The sequence below is a fragment of the Megalops cyprinoides genome, chromosome 16 (genome assembly GCF_013368585.1).
Source record: "Megalops cyprinoides isolate fMegCyp1 chromosome 16, fMegCyp1.pri, whole genome shotgun sequence".
NCBI lineage: Eukaryota > Metazoa > Chordata > Actinopteri > Elopiformes > Megalopidae > Megalops > Megalops cyprinoides.
In genome coordinates, this window is record NC_050598.1 from 17,859,337 (window position 1) to 17,885,978 (window position 26,642).

The 26,642-nt window shown below is 42.1% G+C and overlaps 1 protein-coding gene across 3 annotated transcripts; it reads right to left on the reverse strand.

Moving 5' to 3' along the window:
- Nucleotides 1-155: 155 nt before the first annotated feature.
- Nucleotides 156-25,740, reverse strand: acsl4a (acyl-CoA synthetase long chain family member 4a). 3 transcript variants are annotated; one of them, XM_036547920.1, is made up of 16 exons: nucleotides 25,671-25,740; nucleotides 21,180-21,204; nucleotides 9,562-10,193; nucleotides 9,163-9,340; nucleotides 8,917-9,026; nucleotides 8,396-8,534; nucleotides 7,482-7,632; nucleotides 6,806-6,929; nucleotides 6,450-6,521; nucleotides 5,825-5,964; nucleotides 5,513-5,685; nucleotides 4,010-4,084; nucleotides 3,510-3,701; nucleotides 2,666-2,780; nucleotides 2,390-2,547; nucleotides 156-1,491 (listed from the first exon to the last, which is right to left on the reverse strand). In XM_036547920.1, the coding sequence occupies exons 3-16, from the start codon at nucleotides 9,910-9,912 to the stop codon at nucleotides 1,334-1,336; spliced, it is 2,136 nt and encodes a 711-aa protein (XP_036403813.1). In that variant the 5' UTR covers nucleotides 9,913-10,193; nucleotides 21,180-21,204; nucleotides 25,671-25,740; the 3' UTR covers nucleotides 156-1,333. The 3 variants fall into 3 exon arrangements, with proteins under 3 accessions (XP_036403813.1, XP_036403814.1, XP_036403815.1); XM_036547921.1 differs by lacking the exons at nucleotides 21,180-21,204; nucleotides 25,671-25,740 and adding an exon at nucleotides 14,570-14,755; XM_036547922.1 differs by lacking the exons at nucleotides 21,180-21,204; nucleotides 25,671-25,740 and having other exon boundaries at nucleotides 9,562-10,357.
- Between the last annotated feature and the right edge of the window lie 902 nt (nucleotides 25,741-26,642).

Sequence of the window (26,642 nt, forward strand, 5' to 3'; positions counted from 1 at the left end):
ATTGTTTGAATGACTTGACAGTGTTTTGCTCACCATGACTGCTGTTACATATACATTATTTTAATCTGTCATATACTTTTACTTTTTCTTTTGGACCATTTCTAACAATAATAACAATTTGATAAAAATGTTGAACCACATATAGACAACTGGGGAGAAGAGTATATGTGAGTATATGCTGGAAGTATTTTACAATACTGCATCACTGTACAAAATAATTTACAAAGTTAAACATAAGAAGTTAAACATAAAGTCAAAACAATATTGTACAGCAGACTATATCAAGAGCACAGTGCAAAGGTGAATATACTCCACAACTGATGGTGTAGCTATCACATCAAAGGTTTCAACATAATAATCATGTCTATAAATATAGCCATGTTGTTCGGTGTATATATACCACCAAGCCACTCAATAAATTACTATCCTACAACTGTAAACTTAATCCTCGAGTCAACCTGAAATGGACACATTTGGACTGTGTCATAACCAAATCTATGGTGGCCAAACTACATTTCCAACTCAAAATAAGTTATAAAAAATTAAATTGCAATGGTCCCAAAGCCCCATGGACTAACAAATGCTGTGTATTCTTCTAAAGCCACTCTTATGTTTAAGAGCTGTAGTGCTCTAGGTGGTTATGTGTCACAATCTTCAAAATTCTGTGAATGCGTGAAAAACTATTCTTAAACTCCTAGCAAAACAATGACTTTGTTTCTGAAATTTTTAGACGTCTGTCTGGAATGCAGTTATCGACTGGCATACATCATATGATTTAGTATTGAAGTACAAAAAAAGGAAGAGACTTTCTGTAAAAAAGGCACAGTATCACACAAGTACATAAATAACCACAGAGGGGCAGCAGAGTTCTGTACTACAAAATGGGCTTTTAAACTTTGTTCAGCGCCTCTTGTTTCAGTGGGCCTTGCTCTGGCTTCTCTTTTGCCTTCTGCCTTTGCTCAGTCAACCGTTTTTCTAAATCAGCATCTACATATCCTCCCTTTTCATAGGCACACATACATTTCACAATGCGCAAAGCTAATATACACACATTTCAAGGACGCAAGTCATAAAATACGAATACAAAGAGTTTTTAAATGAATGGCAGTATGGTTGGTTTCCCTCTGAAAGCACAAAAAGACGCTTGCGTATACCACAAAATGGAGGCCTCTTTTTGGGTGTTTATGAAAAGCTGGAAACAGTCCATGTGCACAATTCTTCGAGCTTTCGGTTTCAAATCGCAACTCCTCATTCTCCACCTCCATGAGAACCAGACATTCTGTGTTGTATGTTTATATACAAACAGGTAGGATTTTTAGGCTGGACGGCGACTCTACTTCGCCCCATACATTCTCTCGATGTCATGGAGATAGTGGTCCTTCAGCTCCTTCCTCTTCAGTTTGAAGGCGTCTGTGACCAGGCCCGTTTCGGGGGTCCAGGGCTCTGGACTCAAGCGAACTTTGACCGGGATCTCAAACCGCTGTAGTTTGACTGATGGGAGGGAGAGAGACATGACAGACACTGTAAACGGTGTTGTTTGTTCTAACTTAAGATGTACAGAGTGCCAAGTCTCTGTAACCTCTTTTTAAATCTTGAATTTGGAGAGTCTGAATTTAGACTCTACTAATCACTATTAAGATAAGTGGACACTGAGAATTGTACAACTCAATGCTCAGTAGAACTGAGACAGAAATGTGCTAAACAGGCTATTAAGTAAAATCAAAATTAACCATTGATAAACGACATACTTTATGCAATATTAAAAAAGGTTCTCAGTGGCTGATCTCAAGGATACCAGTGGCTATCACTGAAATTACATTCAAAGAACTTATTTTATTGCTGGAAGGCTGTAGAAATATGTCAAACCAATCAGTGGCACTTAAAAATAGATACAAGGGCCAAAACAGTGATGATGTGTTTGAAAGAAATTGATTTCAAGGTGTGTTCAATGAGGGGGGGAAAAATACATCTGCTGAGGCTGCTCGTAAATGGTCTTACAAAAAATCTTACTGTTATGATTTAAGGCTACCATTGCCATTCTCAGAACACTGCACTCCAAGCCTGGCCCCAGGCCTGATGAGACCTTCATTAAAGCCACATGGTGCAAGCTTTTAGTTTTCCCCCTGCTGTTAAGCAGTGGAAGCCCCATAGAGCCTCAGTACTTCTTCTTCACCCTGTTCCCAGAAGTCCACAGTGCCTGCAGCTTTTTTGTTCCAGCCAGGCACACAGCCACCTGATTCTAATAATCACCGACTTGACCCAACCAATTTAGCTTGCCTGCCCAATTATGAGAGTGTCAGTGCTTTAAAGAAGGGTGGAAGACCTGCTGGGTTACTACTGTACAGGAGCTGAGTAAGAGCTTGGACACGGGGCAGGAACCGGGCCTTACTTGATTTTGCAACCTCTTTGATCTCCCTCAGGACCTCAGACTCCATAGTTGGATGGTTACAGATCTCCTCCCAGGTCCCCTCAATGCCCTTCTGATTGGCCAAGGCAGTGAGCTTCTTCTGGTTGGGTACCACAAAGCTAATCACATAGTTTTGGTCACTGAAGAGGGAAGAAAAGTGACAGAAATGTAGTGAACACATAAACTATATGCACATAATTAATCTTTCTGTTACTGGTACTATACTGAGTTGCCAGTGATTGGAGAAAGAGAGGCTACCTGTTAGCGTATGCGCAGATGTTATCAATGAGGGTGCAGCTCTTCAGGGCAGACTCCACTTTGCCCAGCGACACATACTCTCCAGCCTGCAGCTTCACAAGGTCCTTCTTACGATCTGCGTAAAGTAAGGGAAACAATACAGCCTTAACTTTCAATGATTGTTTTACAACTATGATGCTAAAGAGAAAGTGTGTTGGTTTCTGATCTTGAATACAATTATACAGTTGGGTGACATGACTGGTTACATGTGGTTATCCTCAACGTGAGAAAAGATTTCAGCCGATTTGAGTGTTAAAAAGACTGAGGCCAGCCTAACTCCATCGTGAGCTGTGACAATGGCAGGTATTTGACACTATTGCATTATTTTCTTGCTGTACTTGCCTTGCTGTCCTCATTGCCTGAGAATTACAACAGTTACAGTCATATTTTCATCAATTCATACAGCTGAATTTAAACTGGAAAACTGAGGTTAAGTTGAATAACCAAATTTCCGCACGTTGTTTGGCAGTACACACTGTAACAGAGCAAAAATGTCCAATATTCCCTGCCAAAACAAACTGGTTTTGTGACCAAATACTTTGTAGACATCTGCTTCTTTGATACACCTCCCAGCATCTGAAGAACACGTAATGGGGGTATGTTTTTTTTGTGTTAATGACGTCAAGTACAACAGCAGTAACACCGACATCCCTCTCCCCCAGCGTTGGAGCCCATGACCCACAGATTCCACAGAGTCCAGCTCTGCAAGTGGTACGTCATAAAGGGGTTAGTGTGGATGTTGATATCTGCCACTACCACACATGGACCAGACAGAGTGACCCCCTACACCTCTTAGCCCACTCACCCACAATCTGCAGGCACCCGTCCGGGTGGAACTCGCCCACGTCCCCTGTGCAGAACCACCGCTGGCCCTGCTCGTCCACAAAGAAGTCCTCATTGTTGTTGACGTCGTTCCTGTAGTAGCCCATGGTGACGTTGGGACCCCCAATCAGGATCTCCCCTCGGGGGTGGGGCTTGTCAAGCGTGGTGTAGCCACCTGAGTACAGCGGAACAACAACAATGAGAATGCATTACAGAGCTGCAGAGAAATACTGTACTGTATAATAATATAATATTTACTGTACTTATTTACTGTACTTGTTAGACTACCATAAGGATGGGGATGAACTTGTGGAATTACCCATCACTTAACTTCCCGACCTCCTCAGTGGATTGTGAAAACTAGGAGTTCGCTTTGTATGTTGAATGCCCTCTGTTAATATCACAACTCCTGATGTGTCATGGTGGAGGTACAGGTGAGAGTGTCACAGTGGGAGTTTAGGCGTAAGTACGCGGTTTACCTACCCTCAGCCCAGTCTCTCAGTTTGATCTCGCAGCAAATGAGGGGTGCCCCAACTCGACCAGTGCTGTAGTCTGCCACTGCACACAAAACAAGGGGTTTGTCAAACAATGCCACTGAAGGCCATATATGACAAATATATATTATACATGAAAATGTACACTGTCCACTGCTAATGCATAAACATCAATTTATACGTTTTTATTTAAAGTAAATCGGCAAAATATTGTAAATGATCACTTAACTGACAATCATGACAAAAACCTATGTTATTACCCAAGTTCAAATATGTGGTTTGTTTGCACGGGAAGCCCTGGTCTTAAAATTATGGAATCTGGAGCTCTGTGTGCTCGATGGAGAAAAAACGCATGGAATTTTGACACCATTTGTCATTTATGTGACAGCAGCCTCCCCCAAAATATCTTCACAAGTTTGAACATGATTACACTAAAATGCAGCTGTGTGAGAATAGGATTTTGCTGACACAACTCAGTGGTATGGAAACCTCGATACACTCGCGAAGTAACACTTCAAACAGGCAGCTGTGTTATGCCAGTGTCAGCAACAGACACTGCTTTAATCATTTCCATGTTTTCCCAGGATCTCCCTTAGCTTATAAATAATCCATTGTTTGCTCGACAAACACAAGCACCTAGAGAGGCATTGCGCATTCATCAAGAGTTAATTAACACAGATCCAGAATTTCAGGGCATGTTGTGGTTGGCGGGTTCATTAGGTTGCAAGACTGAAAGCTACAGTTCTGTGCAGAGAACTGTAGAAGGTGTGCCTGGGCATAACCAATGCCTGCAACTCACTTCAGTCTCAGGTGTGCCTTCTTGCCTGCATATCCATGGCTTTGAGAAAACTCGAAGCTGTCCACAGGGACTGTTTATGGCTGTTGCGCAGGATGTTACAGATTCAACAGCCCCAAAAATTTCCACACCTCAGGCACAACCCGCCCTTCTAGAGGCTGGTGTTTTTAAAGCTATAATAACCACATACCTACAGTGCACATGCAGCTGAATCTACCTGGCAAGAAAACCTACTGGTGAAAGCATGCAATCTTTGAAAACATCTACAGATCAACACATACCCAAACACATTTTCTAATGCCTCTGCAAAATAAAACAGATCACAGAGGCAATGCTAAACAGAGAGAAGAATGCGGTGACCCATCTCATCCCTATATCAATAGGATGGTGCTCTGAAGCCACAACCACTGGTGTATTAAACACTGGGTTGGTGCTCCATGGAGATACATCCAATTAAACATCCCTTAATATTGTCTCAACTCAATGTAATTTTCTTATTGCAGCAACAGATGGGAAATTGCGAGAATGCTGATGCATATTTAACTTGTTATACTTTAACTCAAATGGATTCACTTATGTTCTATCGTGCTGGCAGCTGCTCTGGATAAGAGCGTCTGCTAAACGGCTGTAATGTAATGTATATTGCATGGAGGCGGCTTATGAACTGTGACCGACGGCCCATGGTGCCCCGCTCACCCTCAGTGATGGTGCCCGCTCCGCAGGTCTCGGTCAGGCCGTAGCCCTGGCCCACGGGGCAGCAGAAGCAGATGTTCATGAAGCGCTGGGTGGCGGAGGACAGCGGCGCCCCTCCTGCCAGCATCATTCGCACGTTCCCCCCCAGCAAGGACCTCACCTTCTTAAAGAGGAGGCTGGAGACAGACAGCAAACACACATACGCACATCACATCTCTCTCTCCTCACGCAAATACACTCTCACAGGTCATCTGCCTGTCGTGTCAATTCACACGCGCTGCCTGCGAAGAAGTATGCGAGTGTGGATGTCCTTACACATTGCAGAGCGGTGCATCGTAGCCAGTTTTGATCTGCTCCAGCTTGTAGTTGTAGCCCAGCTTGAAGAGTGTCCTCTGCAGGTAGCCCATCTCCTGCACTTTGCTCATCACGTTCTTGTAGATGCGGTCCATTATTTCCTGAAAGACCAAAGACAGATGAGTTCATCTTTCGGTCTCAGTATTCAGCCCATGCTTCCAGAGAAGGACCTGGTGGGGACAGTGGAATATTTCAATATGAGTCACCTCCTACTGGAATATTCCATGGAACTCAAGATTCTAAAAACTGAACCTTCTTACTTCTTACCCAAGCACAACATGAAGCTCCAGTTCTTGATTGCTGCTAATATATTCCAACTCACTTTCCAGTTGGAACAATTTAAAAAGTGTCAACCTCTGGGACTAGGTGTGGACAGCACTGTCACAAACTACATGGACTCCTGGTCACTGCTGGTAAATGACACAGCTGGTATTGATCAGTGGTGCAGAACTCAGCCTACGCTTAAAGCTGGGCCCCAAGACTGCTGTATTTGTGAATGCAAAGTGGTCACGAGAGCATCTGTCTGTCAGCAAGCACAGGTCCATTAAATCAAAGACAGGTACGACAAAAGGCGGCGGTTGCCTACCGGGACGGCAGCCATGAGGGTGGGCTTCAGCACAGAGCAGTCCCCCTTACTGCCCTTTTTAATCTTCGAGGACTGCAGGGAAGCAGGAGGCGAATTAGACAAGTCTGACAGAAGCCATGTAAACAGTGATAACATCTGCTTCTTATCATGCGCATAGCTCTGACCTACACAACTTATCAGTTCGTTGGTATGATGTGTCATTTCCTCTGGCTAAAAAGCTGGTACTCAAGCAAAAACCACTCTCACACTTCTTCTCACACAGCTTATTTATAGACTATAACTGTGTCATGCGTTGACATTAGGATTTAGCACTGAGGTCATGGGGCCATGGTGCGAGGGGGTGTTACGCCTGTTACCTGGTCAGAGAGAGTCTGAGGGGAGGAGTAGCCAATCCTGCAGCCGTATGTCACACAGGAGATCTCGGCGGTCATCTCCAGCACATGTGCCAGCGGTAGGTAGCCAATGTAGGTGTCGTCTGGCCTGGACAAGCGAGCAACAGTATTAAATCTCCCAAAACTTTGACTAATTCATATTGTCTGTGTGTGTGTGTATGTGTGTGTGTGTGTGTGTGTGTGTGTGTGTGTGTGTGTGTGTGTGTGTGTGTGTGTGTGTGTGTGTGTGTGTACGCGCCTGACGATGTGTGTTAGCTTACATATTCCATGGGGAGTGAGCATACACTCGTGAGCACTGGTGTGACTAGTTCTAGGGATGGATTTTTTTTTTTCCACTAGGTGACAGCTGAATAGATACAATATAAACCACGTAGAACTTGTGTAAGAAATGCGCATGATTTTTTCCTGCACAGGTGATGTGTGTCACCTGCCTATAATTTATTGTAATATAACTTTTATTTTTGTTTTTCTAAATGGATCTTCATGGATCTGTGTGATTGCATATGTTTGTGTACATGTTGCTAAGTCAATTACAATGGTGCCAATGATTTTACATAAGGGTAACAATGGAGAATAAACAGAGTGAATGAATGAATGAATGAATGAATGAAGGATTCTGTGGGACTGCCGCCACTCTTACCCGAGGCCTGGGATCCTCTCACACTGGCCTGTCATGCCAGCGATCAGGTTGCTGTGGATGATCATGACCCCCTTGGGTCGGCCCGTGGAGCCGCTGGTGTACATGATGACAGCCAGGTCTGAGGGCAGGGGCTGCTGCACCTCCACACTCACTGCAGGAGAGATGGATTGACACACAGAGACCAGCTCAGCTCCAAACAGAAAAAATAAGATCCACACAGAGCAGTCTCAGATCCAGAGGATCTCAGGTCTGCCATCTAATCTGCTCCATTGATTCATCCTTTTGCTTTATCTTTATGGTGGATTAACCTTTCACCCATCCTGAAATAAACCGATGACTTGTTGGCCATGTCAGTAATTTGGATTTCTTTGTATATTAAGTGGTAAGTGTACAAATATTTGCTTAAATGTTTTTTAAGTCTTAATTCCAATGACCAAAGATATCAACTGCTAAATTGATCTCTATCAATCAGCACTGTTTCAGACAGATTAACTGGTTTGCCATGAGAGGGATGTGTGTATTTTCTGATATAAAGTTTCAGTTAAACTGACAATGATAATGAGGGCTATGCTGATCAAAATAAGGAAATGGGTTTTATTCAAGTGAATGCAGTGTCACACCACATCAGCAACCTTAAAAATGACTCAGAATGAATGCTGAAATTGCTGTGAAAAGTAATGTAACTGAAACATTAAAACAGTATAGTTCCAAAGACAGAACACATCTAAGGCAATCGGTCCAATTTTCAAAAGCCAGAGATGAAAAATTTGATAAGAATTCACTGACTGGTGTGTGAAAGGGGGGAAAAGTCTTTCTGGTGATCTTGATCGCTGTATTTCCAGCTCATCGCCCTCTGTCTCGTGTGTGTGAGGCTGAGGGGCGCTCAGCCGAGCTGCGCTCAGTCCGGCACTCACTGTTCTCAGGCTGGGCTCCCAGCTCTTGCACTGTCTGCATGCTGTGGATCTGCAGGCCCTCGGGGTAGCCCGTCTTATTGAAGCCCTTCTTGTCCACGTAGATGATGTGCTTCAGGTTGCGGATCTCAGGAAGCACGTTCTGCAGAGGGGGAGAAACGGATCCGCTGCGTCAGTCAGCACGCGTCAATCGAACAACTACAGTGTAATGCGTCAGGCCTGTGGAAGGACTCAGCAGAGCGCGGTTCTCATGTGTGACCTAATACGGTTTCACTTCATAATCCTTTATCTTACTGTACACGTTCCGCTGCCACGATCAGTAAAATTACATCAACTTTAATTGGAGAGTAGCAGTTAGTGTCTTCTGAGGGTATTATTATCAAGGACCTGCCCAGTTACATCAGTGACAGGTCTTTAAATAGTGCTTCCACTGAAGGAGCTGATAATGAAAGGGTTCAGCTCCTAGAGGAGGGGCTGAGGGAGCCAATCAGAGTAGGGGGGACTGGGAGTCCCAGTCAGCTCACCTTCAGTTTGGTCTCCAGGAGCTCCACACTGGTGATGAGATGGGTGACGCCGCACTCATTCAGCCCAAACGCCACGGCGTCCTCCCCCAGGGTTGCGTAGAAAGTGACCACTGCAAAAAAAAACAAAAAAAACACCAAACCTAAATTTTACTTAAGTCTCAAGCGCTGTGATTTTGGAGACCCAGACTCTGGTGTCACCTCACTGCCCAATCACTGAACACAACGAGGTAAGAAGGCAGTGCTTACGTGGGAAGTTGCATCTGAAGCAGGCCTGGGCAGTGATCATCCATTCTGCCCGCGTCTCGCAAAATATGGCGATGGTGCTGCGAGGCTGCTGACCCAGCGCCGCCAGCCCGCTGCCAAAGTGACTCACCGCCACATCCACATCCTGGTAAGACATCCATCTGTACTCTCCAAGGATCAACTGCAGGAAAAAAACATGCTGTTAGTCTCTCCTAAATCACCTGGAATGTTATACTGTGTGTTTGGGATCTAGCTGGTTATACTTGATTCCTGTACAAACAAGGATTCAGGATGTGTATGTTAAAGCCCTAATCCCTGTATAAGCAATAATACAGTGTGAGTATATTCATCTACACATGAACACACAGGGTGTTTGTGTGTGTGGAGGTAGCGCCTGTGTACCTTCTTGAACACTTTGCCACTGGGCTGTGTCTCATTTTCGGTGCTCAGCACATCCCTGGTCCCCAGGCAGTCTGCCTTCCCGAAGCGCTTCACAGCATGATCAAACAGCTTGTCCAGGGTGTCAACGCCTGGGAAGTCCATTGTGGCCAGCGAGTTGAAATGGTCCACCGAGCGATAGGGGCCCTCAGCTTTGCCCGTGGTGGACTTGGCTTTTGTTCTCTTTGCCAGGGCTTTTTTCTTGTGGGCATTGGTGAGGAGGTACCATGGGACAAAGGTGATGACTGTGTACAGCCACATTAGCAGGTACACGGGGAGGAAGATGATTGAAGATGCGTTCTGCTTGAGGTTCATGGTGAGGTTGTTATGGGGCTGGGAGGGTGCTGGGGGAGGGGCTTAGAGACTGAGGGGGTGGTGCTGACCCTGAGAGAGGAGGAGCCTGTCTCTGACTGATGGCTGATCCCTGAGGTCTTTGCAAAAGATCTGAGGCTGGATGCCAAGGTAGAAAAAGATTTAAAAAGACAAAAGGTAGCAGCAGCAGCAACAGTTTGGCCTTGTTCTCCTAAAGACAAAACAAGAGACGTACAACTAGAACTGTAACTCCACCAGATGCAGAAGGACGGGTCTGGTATGCTCTGGGAACAGAAGAGAGAGAAAGAGAGAAAAAGAAGAACGTCATTCTTATAATACCAAGAGTTATTAGTGCAATAGCTGCATGGTGCAAGCGTTAAGCTTACCCTTAATCAGTGCTTTCCCAACCCTGGTTGTGGTGGCACACTGTGCATACTGGTCTTCATTCCAAAACAGTTCTTAATTAGTTTTGATTGAGCTCTAGATTGAATACTGAACTGGGTTTGACATCACTTCACAGGAATGTGCCGATCTTCCCTTGTGAAAGAAATGTGTTCTGCGGTTGCTGTGAGTATGATGTGATGTCAAGCACAGATCAGTATTCAAACAACAGCTCAATCAAATCTAATTTATAGGTTGAACAAAACTCAGCAGGTACAGTGCTCCCCCCTCAGGAGCATGGCTGGGAAAAAGCACCTTCAGTGAACAGAACACCAGATACCCAGAACATTCTCCACACAGAACCAGTTCAGCCTCAGATATGGGGATGTTTCATTACATCTCAGTAAAAGCAGTCTGGTCTGAATCAGCTCAGACAGGATGTTTTCTGTTTTCCTCTGACTTTTTCCTGGCCTTTGTAGCTTCTGTTTATCAGTGCGTATCAGGAAACCCGGTGGGTATTACTTTACTTCAGCATTTGCATGACAACTCACTCTTGACAGAATTTAACGATACCATTGTAATTAGAAAGCTATTCCATCTAAAAGCGCTGGTTATAGTGAAACCGAACATGATGCTGCTCGGTTAACTTGCTACTGAACTCATATGTCTAATTCACTGGTGTGTCACATGATGAAAGTAAAGCCGCAGACAAAGGAGAGTTACTGCCAGTTTGGGAGGTTACTAATGCCCTTAGTTTTTAAGAACTAAGGATTGCTGTTTATGTAAAAACAGGAAGTTCTTACAGTAAGTAGTTTTCTTGTGCTTGTACCTTATAATGTAATGAATACCTTGTAATATAACCTTGCTCATACTTCATCTACACAAAATGTAACCCAAAAATCAATCTGAATAATATGACACAAGCAGTTTCTGGGGTCAATTTTCAAAATATCAACCATCAAAGAACTTCTCTTACGGTTATGTACACCCGCCTCTAAGCTTTCTGGTTGAACCACAAGCGCTAACTTCTGCCTAAGCGTTAAACTGTCACCCTGCCATTTTGCATCCAATGCGTCTTCTTCCTGGCAGCAGATACAATACCATGAGTGTAGCCTAAAAGCCACATGTGCCTGCAGGCCAGGAATGCAAATCATTTAGCTAGACAGCACTGACCTGAGAACATAATCTGCCAGGTTTGTGCCTGAAGATGTTGTTTAATCCACAGCCATGTAATGTAATTTTTGTTAAGCGGGGGAAGCACTTGTACTCTGGCCATCTGATAGTCTGTACCTGACAGTGCCCGTCACAGCAAAGCAAATTAAATTCTAGCATGTCTACAAATGAAGGCGCTTGCTGCTGGGACTGTTGCAATGGCAGCAATGTCACCCTTGGTAAAGTAAGTCGTCCAGGCGATGCTCTGGGATATACGAGTAGCCAATCATCTGCACGCACAATCCAATGTGATGATATTGCTGGGGATCTGCCTCCCACTGAAAGCTTAAACTAAACACGCGCACGTACATATGCCCATGTAGGTTAACATTTGTTACAAGTGTTAACCCCAGCATTTAGTAGGGTCAGCTCATTCAGCAAAACTGGCTGCCATTATCGCTTACATACTTGACCATAACGTTTTAAAATGCTCTCCAAAATTGTGTCTGCCGCCACAAGAAGAAAAACATAACTCACTGATGAAAACTTGTGAATGGATCATGGATGTTTTGGAGGTAAGTATGTGCCAAACTCTTCAGAAACAGCACTCAAGCTGCACTGGAGCATGGAAACAGCTTCACAGTGAACGCAAGTAGGTCATTTTATAATCTCACTTTACAGAGGTAAAGCTGGGATGAACCCACCCACACTGATGCGAATTTACCAGCAAATCATGAACAGATGTTACTGGTTAATTAACCAACCCACAGATTACAATCAAATACACATCATTTTCTGTAATGGATATCAGCATAGTTTAAGTCAGATTTAACTCTAAGAATTGTTGTTAATATTGTACTCACACTGAGTGTATATTAAAAATCTGTTACAATAAAAAAACTTCAAAATCATTATGGTATTATTTTGCTTTGTTTGATGCCCATTTCTCTTCTCACTATTATTGAATGTTTTAGCTTCAGTACAAAAATGGAGGATCACTGAATGATAAAATATATGGAATTAAGACATGCAAAATAACATTACTAACAGTCATTTAATGGTAGCACTATGGAGGCCAGTATGCTTTCATTTCTCGAATTCTACCACTAGTCTGGAGGGAACAGGGAAACATGTTTCATGTGTATGCAAAAATCATAATATTTATCCAACAGACTAAACTATTTATTTTGCATGTTTGAATAAAAATGAGGTATTTCAGGTTTCCAGTTCTACAGTGTATAAAAAAGGAAACTTAACCCACTCCCACCATTACACGAAAGAACCAAGTTAAATTAAAACAAAAAAAAAGGAAACTGTTGGTTGGCTTTCAAAGGGGAACTGAAAAACAATTTGATACACTGTGCTCTTTGCAGGTGTTCCTCCCATTTCTATCCTTCTAACTCTACCTTGGACTGTGGTAGTCTAAGAATGCACTATGTATCCATGTTTAACAGTGGTAGTGCTGTCTGTGCACTAAGAGAGAGGTAGGATCTTTCACGTCCTGACTTGTTTAGAATGTAATACTTGCAGAATGTTAAAGAATGCATTACTGGCATTCCAACTCAAGTACTTGGTGCATCTGACCTCTAGCCTTAGCCTGAGCTCGCAAAGTTACAATGAATTTAACTAAAATTTCTATCAGCTTTTTCCAAGTACCATATCAGATGTGAATGATACATGTTTATTTGGCAAGACTGAGTTCAGTTGTTTTGAGAAGACACATGTCAGCAAGCCCTATCAACGCTGCCAGCCTGAAGATTACGATCACAGTGATAAAGAGCATGAGAGACTCATGGCCACTGTGTATTCTTGTGTGTCTTATGAAATTTTTAACAGCCAACTACTGAGCTGAACTTTCAAACCAATCAATTCAAAAGGTGTCTCACATAGTGAGGTCATTTCTTAAAAACAGTGCATTCATCAAGAACCAGAAGAACGCAGGAGCTATAAATCCCTCAAGCAACTCAAGGTTTCTAAGCAAGTATACTATAACAAAATTTAGAGCACAGTGGATTACAGGGCATGACGCTATATTTCTCTATACTGAATTACATCATAGTAACAAAAATAATTTCAAAATGCAATTAAGTTGAAGAACAGGGACTATATTACAAAGTGTTCTTTCAAAAACACTCTTAGATTTAATCCTGTTTTATGTCCCATTCACTTATAAGACACCAACTGCACTGTCAGTCTGCTGGACTTAAAGCAAGACATGCCTAGAGTACCACACATGCACCACCATGAGCTAGATGTTTGAATCTGTGTACAGGTTACTGACAGTTCATTTCAATAGCAAATGTCAAAACCTGAAGCTGAAACATTCAATAATAGTTAGAAGAGAACTGGGCATCAAACAAAGCAAAATACCATAATGATCTTGAAGTGGTTAAAGGGGAATCCTCCCTACCTAAGCCTTTGAGAACTCCCCTTGAGAGTCACTCAGTATTAGACAGCCCTTACTGTTAAATGTGGAACACAATACACAGCAAGCACCTTTTAATGCGCTTTCAGTAATAATGGGCAACTCATCTATAGTACGGCTAATCCTATTTAAATTGTAATATACTGCAGCTGTAGCCAGTGAGCTTCTCTCTCAGACAGGGCATGCTGTAAATGTGAGACAGATTTGATGAATGAAGCAGACTCATCCATTCACAAGCCAATAAAAACAGGCATTCAGCTGAAAGAAGGACAAGAAAAGTCCTTAAAGCAGACCTTGTGCTGTTCATGGAAACTCGTACATCATGATCTCTAAACATACCATTTTTCTCATACCACTAAATGGCAACAACACAGCACTGGCTGCACTGTGGCTGCATTAAACACTACACACAGACCCAACAGAGGCTTTAATCAAATATTCTCTGGACATCAGTGTAGTACAAGTAAACTCATGAACAGCATTTAGTTTGAACTGACATATATTTATAAACCTGTCTGGAGTGACGCGTTTCGCATGTCCGGCAGACACAACTTGCACGGTTAGATACTGCTATCCTTGAGAAGCCACAAACAGGACCACAAAAAGTGTATTTTAAAAAGAAGCCATCGATGAGAGAAATGTAAAAGTACATAAGCTTTACAGAGAAGCAAACATATGGCAAAGACTTTAAATTAAACTTACCTGTGGATACACACTGGAACATGGAGAGCTGAATGCGAGTCTACTGCCCTGGCATACTAATGAACTCTGTGTGCTGTTTGCTCTTTGTCTCTATTGGTTCATTTCTGCTTAGTGTGCCTCTCTCCCTCTCTGCTTTCTTGTCTTCTGCTCTCAGGGAGTTCACTTTGTCCAATCGTAAGTGGATTGCGGAATTAGTAGGAAGTGATGTAATATTCAGTGACTCACGGCCTGTCTCAATCAGTGCACAGGACACACGCACGCCCACGCATACACGCAAGCATACGCATTCAAACAACACACACGCAAACGGTTTTCCACATTCCCTCTTTCTACAGGCTCAAAGCACCACCCCTTCACTACCTGTCTGCAAAAGCTCTCAGCCACGGCTCCCGCATGCATATTTCTTGATGCTGGAACCTGTAGAATACCACAGTAAATGCACAAACCAGACTCTTACATTCATTGCAAAAGTGGAAAGCTCTCTTGGCAGTGTGTTTCAGTTCTTTACTAGAAGTGTTTCCTTTGGGGGTTTTGGGTCCCGAAACCATAGCAGGTTCAACTGTGATGTTTCATCCTTTGAACTAAGACCCGAAGACACCAGAAAGCAGTCAAAAAATATGTTTTTAACTGATTTGACAAGCTTTCTTTGTGAAAGTGGTACACTTGATAAAAGGTTGATGCAAAGGGATCAATGATATGCTACTGGTGGAGCGCTATGAGGGACATTTGACTTTCATCCATAACGCTTTACCCTCGTCAGCCAGGGCACAGTGAGGGGGAACAACACTCTCAGTTTAAGGCATCACGTTTCTCACGGTGTAAAAACCCCATGCTGTCACTCTCAACAAACACCAAACTCAAAGGTATCAAATGTCAGCTGCTTTGCAGTAAGTTCAACATCCTACTGCACATGATATTCACTGCATTCCAGCTTCTTAAACTATTAAAAACCAACTGAGCTGCATCTCATGACACATGTGCCCACTGGCTTCTGTGTGTGTGTAAAGCTAAAGCAATGTTGTAAGATAAAAAGGTGTTGTCTTTCTGTCTCTCATTGTCTGTCATCGTCTACTTCTCATGAAACAACAAACCACAAAAATGAAGAAATGAGACTAAGTGCTGGCACACAGTATGTTATTTAACAGTCCAGTGCAAGCCTTTCCATATACAACATCACTGAATTAGTTACAGTGCATTACAGTCTGAAGACACAAGCAGGCACTTTGTAGCCATATGGCTGGCTCACATGAGGAGGGTTCAGCTCTGTTCCGAGGACTCGTGGTTACCATGTATACAGCATTGTACATCATAACCATATACACTATGGAGTGTGCCACACTTAAAATCAGGCACCAACGACCACAGAATACAAAAATAAACTGAGCAAACACAGAGGGACAGTAGCTTGGTGTTATTAACAGTCAAAGTTCTCATATTGCTGTGCGCACTCAATGTACCTTAACAATGCCCTTTGTGTGGAAACAAAATCTGCCATATATTAAAACTACAGTCTGTCAGAGCAAGAGGAATTATGAGTCTACCTAGTCAAATAAATCCAACCCAACAACAACAAAATTATCTTTAGTAATATGGAAAACACCCGCCTTGACAGTTAATATCTTAAATGAATAAGTAATAATTAAAATACATTATGAACCTTGTCCTAATATGCCTTGTCAACCTGCCAGTTTCATTCTACACAGAGGTCACAGAACACACAAATCAGACAGCCTTGAGAAAGACAAGATTACTCCACCTACCTCCACAGTGATATAGGGAACGAGACAAGCCTGTAATCTGTTTAGATTAGTATTGAGTGATCTTATTTTGAAACTGAATGAAAAAAAATATGGCAAAATTATATGGAATCAAACATCTACATTTTAGTTGAGATAAGCTGTGAAAATGTGAGATGATCATACAGACAACTAAATGCCTATCCACGCATCATAAATAATTGCACTGGGAGGAACTGTTGTGTGTACAAGTGCTAATCACTGGGTTTTATCAGTGTTGCAAAACCTCAGCTGCACCTATATTTATTATTCACTCGAAATTGATGAATGTGTTTGAATAGCACAGGATCTGGCAGAATCTCAGCTGACTTTCTACAGATTTGTGCTGAAAAGCAGCCCTTTGCTCAATAGCAGAGGGTGGTCACAGGAAGTAACCTTTCAGGCAGCTGGTTACTGGAGGTCATTCTGAGTATATTGTGTATACCAGCAGCTACAATAAAAAATACAATTAATAATGATGGCTTGCATTGATATTGTAACTTCCATGGACCTCAAGAAGCTTTGAAATAGCCATGTCAATTCTGAGAGATAATGCAGGTGAAGGGCGCCATCCAAACACAAGCAAATACTTGAGTGTACTGAACACGAATTTCCAAGGGGACTTAGCAACTCATGATATTGACTAAACATGCCTGCAGGAGAAAATGTTATGTCAACAGTGCAAATTCTGAACCTGAATGACACAATTCTTTCCAACCTTTTCAATAAAAGCTTATTAAAAATGAATGTATGCCATTTCTTATTCTAACCAGAGAAGAAGTGAAATTCAGGGTGGGACTTTATAAAAGTAAACTTTGGCCATCTGCCCACCATAAGATGAGATCAAAGGTGGATTTTTAATTATCTCATATGGAAGCCCTGAAATTATGACAGGAAAAAAACAACTTCTTGGAACCTAGTGAAAAGTGCGTCAAGATTTTATTATGGTTTATTAGTAGTAAGAACAAATACTGGTGTGTATTTGTCCCAAAAACAGAAGATATACTGTCATTCTGCGTGTGTCTGGCAATTTTTGTTGGTGGTCAATGACAGTGTTCCTTTTCATTTTCAAGTACAGGCAGGAGAAACACCCCACAGCCTGGAAATTCCATCACGGCTGACAGTACCATCCAGAACGATCTCATTAAGATTCCTGTGCCAGAAACCTCCTTTACTGGGAAACAAGGGCAAACTGAATGACCTTTTGGGCAGATCATCTGAAACGCAGTGAGCAATTCAGGAAGTTCCATTGCTAAAGCATTCTTCACCACCACACACACGTCACCACCGTACAGACACGTCACCCTGTGACTCAAAATTACTGTCGGCCATGAATGACCTTTAACATAATTCCCCTTGGCTTGAAGAGCTTTTTTTTTTTTTTTACTTTATAACCCTTAGGATAAAATGTGGGTAGTATCACATAAATAAAAAAATCCTAACAAATTTTACACAACTTTTCAGGAACTGGATTTATTCACTTATTCACTTACGTATATGTTATTGAGTTTTGTCACTCATATTTCTGACTATATTTCTAAGACAATATTTCTGATTTAAAAAAAGACACCGGCATTGATTCAGGTAGGGTAAGACTTGGGAAAAAAAGACAAATAATACAAATTAATACCAAGACAAATTAATCATCGCTTGAATGCCACAGCCTTTTTGAGTATTGTTGCCGACCATGTGCATCCCTTCATGGCCACAATTTACCCATCTTCTAATGGCTACTTCCAGCATGATAATGCACCATGACACAAAGCAAGTCGTCCCCAACTGGTTTCATGAACATGACAATGAGTTCTTCAGTGGACTTCCCAGTCACCGGATCTGAATCCAACAGAGCACCTTTGGGATGTGGTAGAACGGGACATTCGCAGCATGAATGTGCAGCTGCAGAAATTGCGTGATGCAATCATGTCAACATGGACCACAATCTCAAAGGACTGTTTCCAACATCTTGTGGAATCCATGCCACGAAGAATTGAGGCTGTTTTGAGAGCAAAGGGAGGCCGTACCCAATATTAGTATGGTGTTCCTAACAAAGTGCTCAGTGAGTGTACATCAGGTTCAGTTTAAAAATGTCACAACTACAGTAAATGGCCTGACCCGCTTTCCGGCGAACTGGGCACAAGCCAAGATATCTTATGCCACCCCTAAGCAACTGCGTATCAGTGCCCTGCTTCTAGTGTGAAATGTGCTGTTTTTGTGTTTAGAGTAGTCATGCACTGATATTTTGACCTCAGTACAGACTGGTCATTTTGGGACATTTACCAACTGTAATAAACTTTCACAAAAACTGCATAGTAATGTCCTCTAGGGTAGCAGGGGAGACGACTACATCACTCTAGGGAAATATGAATCATGAAAAGATTTCACTAAAGTTCACTGAGGAGTTCACTGAAGTGTGGAGGAACCCTCACCCCCATGGCACATCTGTACTGTTTACTGAAGCACAAAGTAATTCTGATTACTCGATACAACTTAACAAAAGTGTGATATGGTTACGCCTTTGCAATGACATACAAGAAGGGGAAACATGAGGGGCTTGAGATGTCGGTTACTGAATTTTTTGTTTGAAACATATTTGTTTAATACCACACTTGTCTGACACAACCCTTACAATACAACACAACATTTCTTTTCAAGCTGAGATAAACAAAACAGTGTGAACAACACTTGGAAATACTAACCATGACTTCCATACATAAGTGGTTATTATTCAAAAGAGAATTCAAATTTTCTCATTAAAATGGTATCATATTCAAATCTTAGGCAAAGTCATGCATATGTCAATGAAACAATAAGAAAATATTTATCAGCTTATGGTTGGCATACTAGCATATGTTTTCATCATTCACATGAAATGCACAGCATCCCCTTTTCTGACAGGGAACAACTTCAACTGAAGAGCGTAAATCAGAGGAAAATGAATGCTCTGAAGCACCACTGAGAGCACAATGAAATGAAAAGTTACCCACTGTGACTAAGGTGAAAATAACAGAAATGACATTATGCACACTGTCAAGTTCATTAAACAGCAACACTTCTTCTTCCTCTTTTCCAGCTCAGCACAAGAAAAGCATACTTTTTCTTCTCTTACTCATCACTTTTTATTTGTGCGATTTCATTTTATTACTCATAGTTGAGCATTGTGCCTATGCTGCATACATGTTAACTTACTAAATAATAACAAATGGTATTGGTACAGCTCAAAAAGTGCAATGTACCCTCAAAGCAGATTATAATAAGGAAATTGGCACATACGCTCCAGTTACTTAGTTGCTGCATTGCTGCACATCCTGTACTTGCGAGTCAGTACGCAAGAGAAGAACTATTGTAATATCAAATTTCACAAAATCAAAAAATGGCTGAACGTTTTGTGCCGTGAGAATATATTGTGAAATCAAAGTACTATGCAACCTAAATTAAAATCGGATACAATTTAATACATCTTTTTTATCATTTAATTATCAAATATTTCCTTGGAGGAGTTTCCTTGCTTCACTTGTTCTGTCCATTAACTCTCAGCAATGCTATGACAGAAGCGCACTTTTTAAAGAGTTAGTTCCAAAATACTGTATTGGTCAGGCTTCACTCCAGCCATAATATTCACCAATACGCCAAGGATAAATCCTTTTAATATCTTTGCCAATTGACAAACATATATATTGTAACTTGTCCATTTCACATCACTAGGGGCACAGTTAAGCTGCTGAAAAGAAACATTTACCCTTGCTTTCAAGAAATAAGTAGCTACTGTAGTCAGTAAGTAACTGAACTTTGCAGTGTAACAATAATATGAAATAATTCATAATTCACCGTTATGGCTTCCTCGCTGTGTAAGGGATAGACTCTCGCTTGTACCAAAAATGCGGCTGACCCGGAATGGTGAAGCTGGAAATGAAAGCTGGGACTCACCCCGGCCAGGTCGGCGAGCCGGTCACCAGACCAACACAAGCTGCCGCTCCACCGGCGAAGAGCTCCAGCGTCCTCTCATTACTCGTTCAGAGTTTTTTTAAAGCGTTTTCTTAAAACACGGCGTGTCCCGTCGGAAAAGGAAAACGGAACTGACTAGGTCAGAAAGTTGGGGTATCTGCTTTTCTGGCAGGCCGGCCTAGGTGCGTCTCTCACACACACACATGCACCCCTGTTTTCCCACCATTCTAGCAATCAAAAAAAAGCCCTCCCCATTTCTGACCAACGCAACCCAAGCAGGACAGAGGGCGTCATCCCAATTTCCCTTCCAAATCACCATTCCAGGTGCAAAGCCGCCATGTCACTAAATCAGTGCTATAGACTAACTAAACTAATAACTACTATAACAAACTAAAGAAACCTCAGGAGAGAAATGATTTGCCATGATGACCAACTCGCTAAGACGTGGGCACAACATCATCATTTAGATAATGTTCGGAATGTTACTACAGCAACAGTATCGTAACAAACAAGGTACTACTTTCACTGGTGGCTTCAAATAATCAATACTACTTGTTAATTTCGGTCACTTTTACTTCATGTAGTTCAGTAGCTAACCTTAAGCTCAGCCAATTATAGATCCATTATATAAAAGTGATATGGCACTCAAACCCACAGGATATCATAAATATTGGCACCACTAATGGACAGAAAAAGAAAATGAAACTTGGTCATACTATATTTTTTGTTTTCCTATTAGTGTAATTTCTCAGGGGAATGTGATTTTGTGATAATTTCATATCTTAAACTTCATTTTGTGATATGTACCATATCATGAGCTGAATGTTTGGTGTCATGCCTACCAGTCACAGTATTTTACTTGCAAATGAATGACAACAAAAGATTTCACTTACCAATGAAAGACTGCAGGACTTGGACCTGTATTAGGCAATAGAGAAAGGAAAAGTGTGAGTGTAATCGCAACTAGAAATCAACATGCCAGAAACAATCTGAAACATATGATTTCCAACTGAATTCATAAATTCCTTACACATGTTCACGATGCCTATGTGGTAACTGAGGGAAGAAAAAATACAGGACAGAAAATGTTTACAAGTTAGTCACCCACACAGATACCTTTTGTGACCTACTTACACTACTGCAGTACAAGTTCAATGGAGGAAAAAAAGCCATATTTCCTCTCGTTAAGGGTGCAAATGAATGCAATCATACTAAAAACAAGCTTGTTAAATGAGAGCAGGAAGTATGGCAGGTGTAAAGCAGTACATCAATGCTCTTATTATACCCCTGTCTGGGAAACACTGGCCTCTCATCCCAGATATTCTGTGTGAGCCTCACATATGACCTCACAGCTCAATCAATACATGGCAGACAGTCTTTATAACAGCTCCCGAGGCACTCCACTGTGATGAGGCCAATGCAAATGGGATGGCACTGATCCAGCCCAATCACTGGTGATAAGGTTCTCAAATCCAGGTCACTGTGCCCTCCCACCTCCGCCTCATCCCCTACCTGACCAATAATACAGTAACACTTCCCTACAGACTGCTGGGGAGAGCGAGGTAGCCAATTACATCCTCCCTCCAGGCTCACCCCACGCAGGGGCCAGGCGCTGGGCCACAACAGGTGGAAGGACAGCCTTCACCTCCTGTGAACAGAACCTGCTGAGGATCTGATGGCTGAAACTTTCACATCCATCCAACTAACCCAGTTTTCAGCCCTTAACCTCTACTGATACTATGCAAGAAAAATACACTCATGCACATCCACACGTACACATTTACACATACAAACAGACACTCATTCACTGTACACATATACGTGTGCACACACAGGCACATGCGTGCAAATATGCACACAATACAAGAAAAGACAGTCTGGAATTGATGTGCTGTACTGCGATTACAGCCATCAAGCTTTTAAAGAAGGTTTAGCATCTCCCCACGCATTTCAAAGTAAAGCTCTGAGCAGTAGTAATGTTGCCTTGCACCATAAACAGGAGAACAGTCAGGTTCTCCGCTTCTCAGATGTGGCTTGGAATGTCGAACAGAAAGTAATGGATACAAATCAGAATTCATGCCAAATCTTTACTAGGTCTATGAATATGACATACCCACACTGTATCAACTACCATTTGTGAATGTGTATGTGTGTGTAATATATTTTCAGGAATGGAATAAGCACAAGTGTATGAATAGTAACAGCTGTGATAGACAGCCCAGAAGCTAAAATAAATTAAAGTGAAAAAACCAATCACTCAACAGACAGGTCATTTGAATATGATTAAAAGAAGTAAATTTAATTACTTCTTTTAATTACCAAATGCTCTCCAAACACACTAAATGACAAGCGTGCTGCAGGAGGACAGACGACAGTAACTGAAAAAGCTATCAGCCTCCTAACAGTAACTTCACCTGACATGAAGTCACCTGGACTGTAAAGAAATAAATGATTCACCCCAAAAATTACACGTTTATCAAACAACAGACTATCAAGGCTTTTTCTATCAAAACCACTCTATTGCAACCCAGTCTGTCAAAATATGGTACAACAAAATGGGTGTCACCATTCCAAGTGTAACATTCCCTGCACATTTATGCCAAAATGCATTGAACAATCAATGATAAAACACGATAAATTCCCTCATCATATGTACTAGCCTGGTCACTTACAACATCTGCTCATTGCTAAAAACAGAACTCGTTAGCCCTGGTCACATGACAAGCTATGCCCGTGACTTTGTAACTTCCTCAAATAAGGACAAAAAAAGAAGAATACAACTGACAACCTCCAAAAAACAATGTACTGCAAGGCAGGCACCAGTTCACTTGAAAAACTAGTCTGGCAGCATGACAGACTGCTGTGCAATATTTCAAACAAGTTCTGACAAACAGTAACCTCCCATTAGTGACATCTGCTCTTTCTTTTTTTTTTGAGGAAGTCAAGAACACATGTCCCCCAGTCTCCATGGAAACCACATCATCTGTTGCACTGCTTGTTATGGGCTCTCCAGACGAATCAAAGTTGTCTGAACAAAGAGGTGAGAATCTGTAATTCGATCTGCTTAAATATGGGACAGGCAGACGAAAGTGAGGCATGCGAGTGTGTGGCATATTTCATCATCAGACACAATTCTGGAAAAACACATGTCACTTTGGGGAGCTCTTCCGGTGTCATCTTTTAATGCCACCCACAGCTTCAAACACATGTTATTAATTACACATACAACCTACTTTCACATTACCCATTACGTCACATTATTTAGCAAACGCTCTTACCCAGAGCGACTTACATAGGTTACAGTTCTTTACAATGTTATCCATTTATACAGCTGGATATTTTACTGAGGCAATTGTGGGTTAAGTACCTTGCCCAAGGGGATCAAACCGGCAACATTTCAGTTACAAGTCCTGCTCCTTAACCACTATGATACAATGCCGCCCAGAAAGTTGATAGGGCAGACATTCGAATGAGACATCACCGTCACCGCCCATTACACACCAACAGGGATTCACAAGTACATTTATGAAGGGCCATGATACTGATTGACAAGGGAGTGAAAATGAAAGCTAAGATCACAAATTTGAAGGACTACAGTTCTTAATGTAGTATAATCCTCACAGCTCCCTAAGCAACTCTGTAATCCTGAAAATTAGAACAGTGCATCATCTGGTACAGAGCTGGGTGTCTGATCTTGAAATGACATGAACAGGTTCATTCAGTAGGCTGGCAGCTCTCCAAATGAAAACACACAAAGACCAGTTACTGTGCCACTATGACTCCGCTTCTCAACTTACCTCAGTAAACCCCTTGAAGATGCAAATGCCACACCCACCCCTATCCATTCCAGGCTGTGTAACCTTAGCAGCAGCTTCACTTAACCACAGCATGTTACCTGCTTCATACGTCCATCGACAACGACGCGCTTAGCCGAGATAAAAACGCACAGGCTACAATCAGGAGCCTAGCCTGTTACACACTGAAAAGTACATACTACGTGCTGATTTGACAGGTGAAATATCTGATGCTTTTGATTGTGTGGCCTTTGTGCAAACATTATTTTGGTTTACAGAAGTGTGTAAGTCATCAGAAGCCTGAGAGTTGGCTAGTAAAAGAGGCAAACAGCACTGACATGTCCTGCCGAGAGCACGAAGTATCAAACAGATTTATCTGTTTGTTTCTTTGGTTTTTTAAGAAATGCTGATAAACTTCTACATGAGTACTGGGAAACCACAGGAAACTGCAGAAGCTCTGCATGGGGGAGGAGGGGAGAGATTAGTTGGGGCTCATAGGTTGCGTGCAAACTCCAAAACCAATACGTTGATAAGACACAGCTGAACTTGGTTTAGTCTGCATTCTAACACACTTCTCCTCCTTGTTCTCCTCCATGGAAAAAAGAAATACACACACACACACCCACACACAAATACACACACACACACACACATATATATATGTTAATTATATGAAATGAATGTATCTTGTCAAGTTTTCACAGCACTAATGTAATATTAAAATTGGGATGTCTGAGTGCAGAGGAGTCACTCGGGTGTGTATTTCATTCGTCAAGGCCAGTGACGTTGCACTGATGCTAGGCTGCGAGCCATTCCCCGTCTTTCTCAAGACCTCCGCGGGGCACGTGCACCACAGCATCGTCACAACCACGACGAGGAAACGCAGGACATTTTGTTCCTTGCTCGTTACAGGAAACACTTTAGTTTAATCTGTTAACTGTGTGAGTTAACGAGATGCCAGAAAATCAGCATTACGGCAAAGGATCATACGTTGGCTAAATAATGACATAACCTACCTTTTATATCCTCTATAGCATATGCTGATAAAACTTCCTCTTTAAAAGCGTGAGTCCGCCCCTTGTTTTAGAGCCCCTGAATAGCGAATACCGAAGAACCTGCGTCTGCCCATGTCTAGTCATGGATACCGGTCATTTGCCGACAAGCGGGTATCCAGCCCCAGTAGAAAAGCCCCTTAATGAAAAGCATGCTCTTGCTAACTAACAACAGTAACAGAATATGCAAACCGGTGTGTCACATTTAAGTTTGTTTCAAGTGATAAAAAACACCTGGCGTTTTGGTATGAGCTGGCAGACCACAGCAAGCCATTTCAAAAATAAAATGTGTTATTAGCTAGTACAGGTAGCTATTCAGCTAAACAATGTTATCGCACATCTTGCTAGCAACTGCTAGCTGTCCAGCTAAGTAAACGAGCAGTGCCCCAACACCGAACGGGCCTTTTAATACCAAGATAAACAGCTAGCTAAACACAGATTAAGGTGATAACAATAATGAGATTACAAACGGTTGAAAGCAAGCCAGCTAGTGATACAGGAGTAAGTAGCCTAGCCGGCTAGCTAGTCACCTACTTACCCTCAGTCGCTCGCCACGAGCCAGCTGAACAGACGTATGTTACTGACCGAAAGTAACCTCCTGCTTTCCGGGAGGGAAATGCTCAGCATCACGCAAACCCGGAAACGTGACGTCATCTGACTCCATTTTCCTGAACCAATGAGCGTGGACACTCGGGCCGCCCCCCTTTTAAATAAAGCATGCCATAATTACGCAGACTGCAGTCAGCAGGCCTCCTCGACACCGTGGACCCATGACAAAAAAATAGGAAGCGAGTATCACTGTTCCCAGCTATAGCTGGTTCTCTCTAGCCAAATGTCCCATTAAAATGTTTGTATATGATATGAACAAACGACAGGTGGTCAGAATAAAATGATGAATAAAACACTAAACCAGATCTATTCACAGAATATTACTAGTTATTCGTATTACTAGGTATTAAAATGATTTCTTTATTAACCATGAGATTACAAATAATCAGTATATATTTATATCTAGCTGAAGCAGCATTGCTGTTGCAGTTAATAGCAGGAGCTCACATCAGCTGTGTCAAATGGTTTTTGTAGAGGTGGTTAGATTGTCATTGTTTCATGTCTTGCCACCCTGTGCCTGGAGCACCAGGGAGTTTTTGTTCACTGATCCCATCACTACACAATTGGCTCAATCATTATGCTCAATTAATTCAGTGTATTCAGCACTGAACAGGCAAAGACCGAGTGTCTCAAACATATGGCCACCTGTATTAAGATGACATCCTTGATCCTACAATGAAGTTAAAAGATTGGATGGAACAAAAAACTACAATCACAATCACATCCAGTGTTCCAGGTCCAACAGTGCTAACCCCTCTTCTATTATCAGAGGAACACATGAAAACAATAGTTTTGGATAGTTACTTTTTGATGGAAAATGTTAGCAAACACAAGCCTTGGTGAGCTTTTATGATACTTAACAGATAACAGTAAAACAGACTGCAAACACTATGTCAATGTT

What these genes read in the sequence shown, in the direction of transcription:
- acsl4a (XM_036547920.1), bottom strand. Translation starts at nt 9,912, where the DNA reads ATGAACCTCAAGCAGAACGCATCTTCAATCATCTTCCTCCCCGTGTAC. An exon ending in GTGGCAAAGTGTTCAAGAAG is followed by an intron (nt 9,341 to 9,561) that starts GTACACAGGCGC and finishes TTTTTCCTGCAG; the next exon opens with TTGATCCTTGGAGAGTACAG. An exon ending in GATGCACCGCTCTGCAATGT is followed by an intron (nt 5,686 to 5,824) that starts GTAAGGACATCC and finishes GTCTGTCTCCAG; the next exon opens with CCTCCTCTTTAAGAAGGTGA.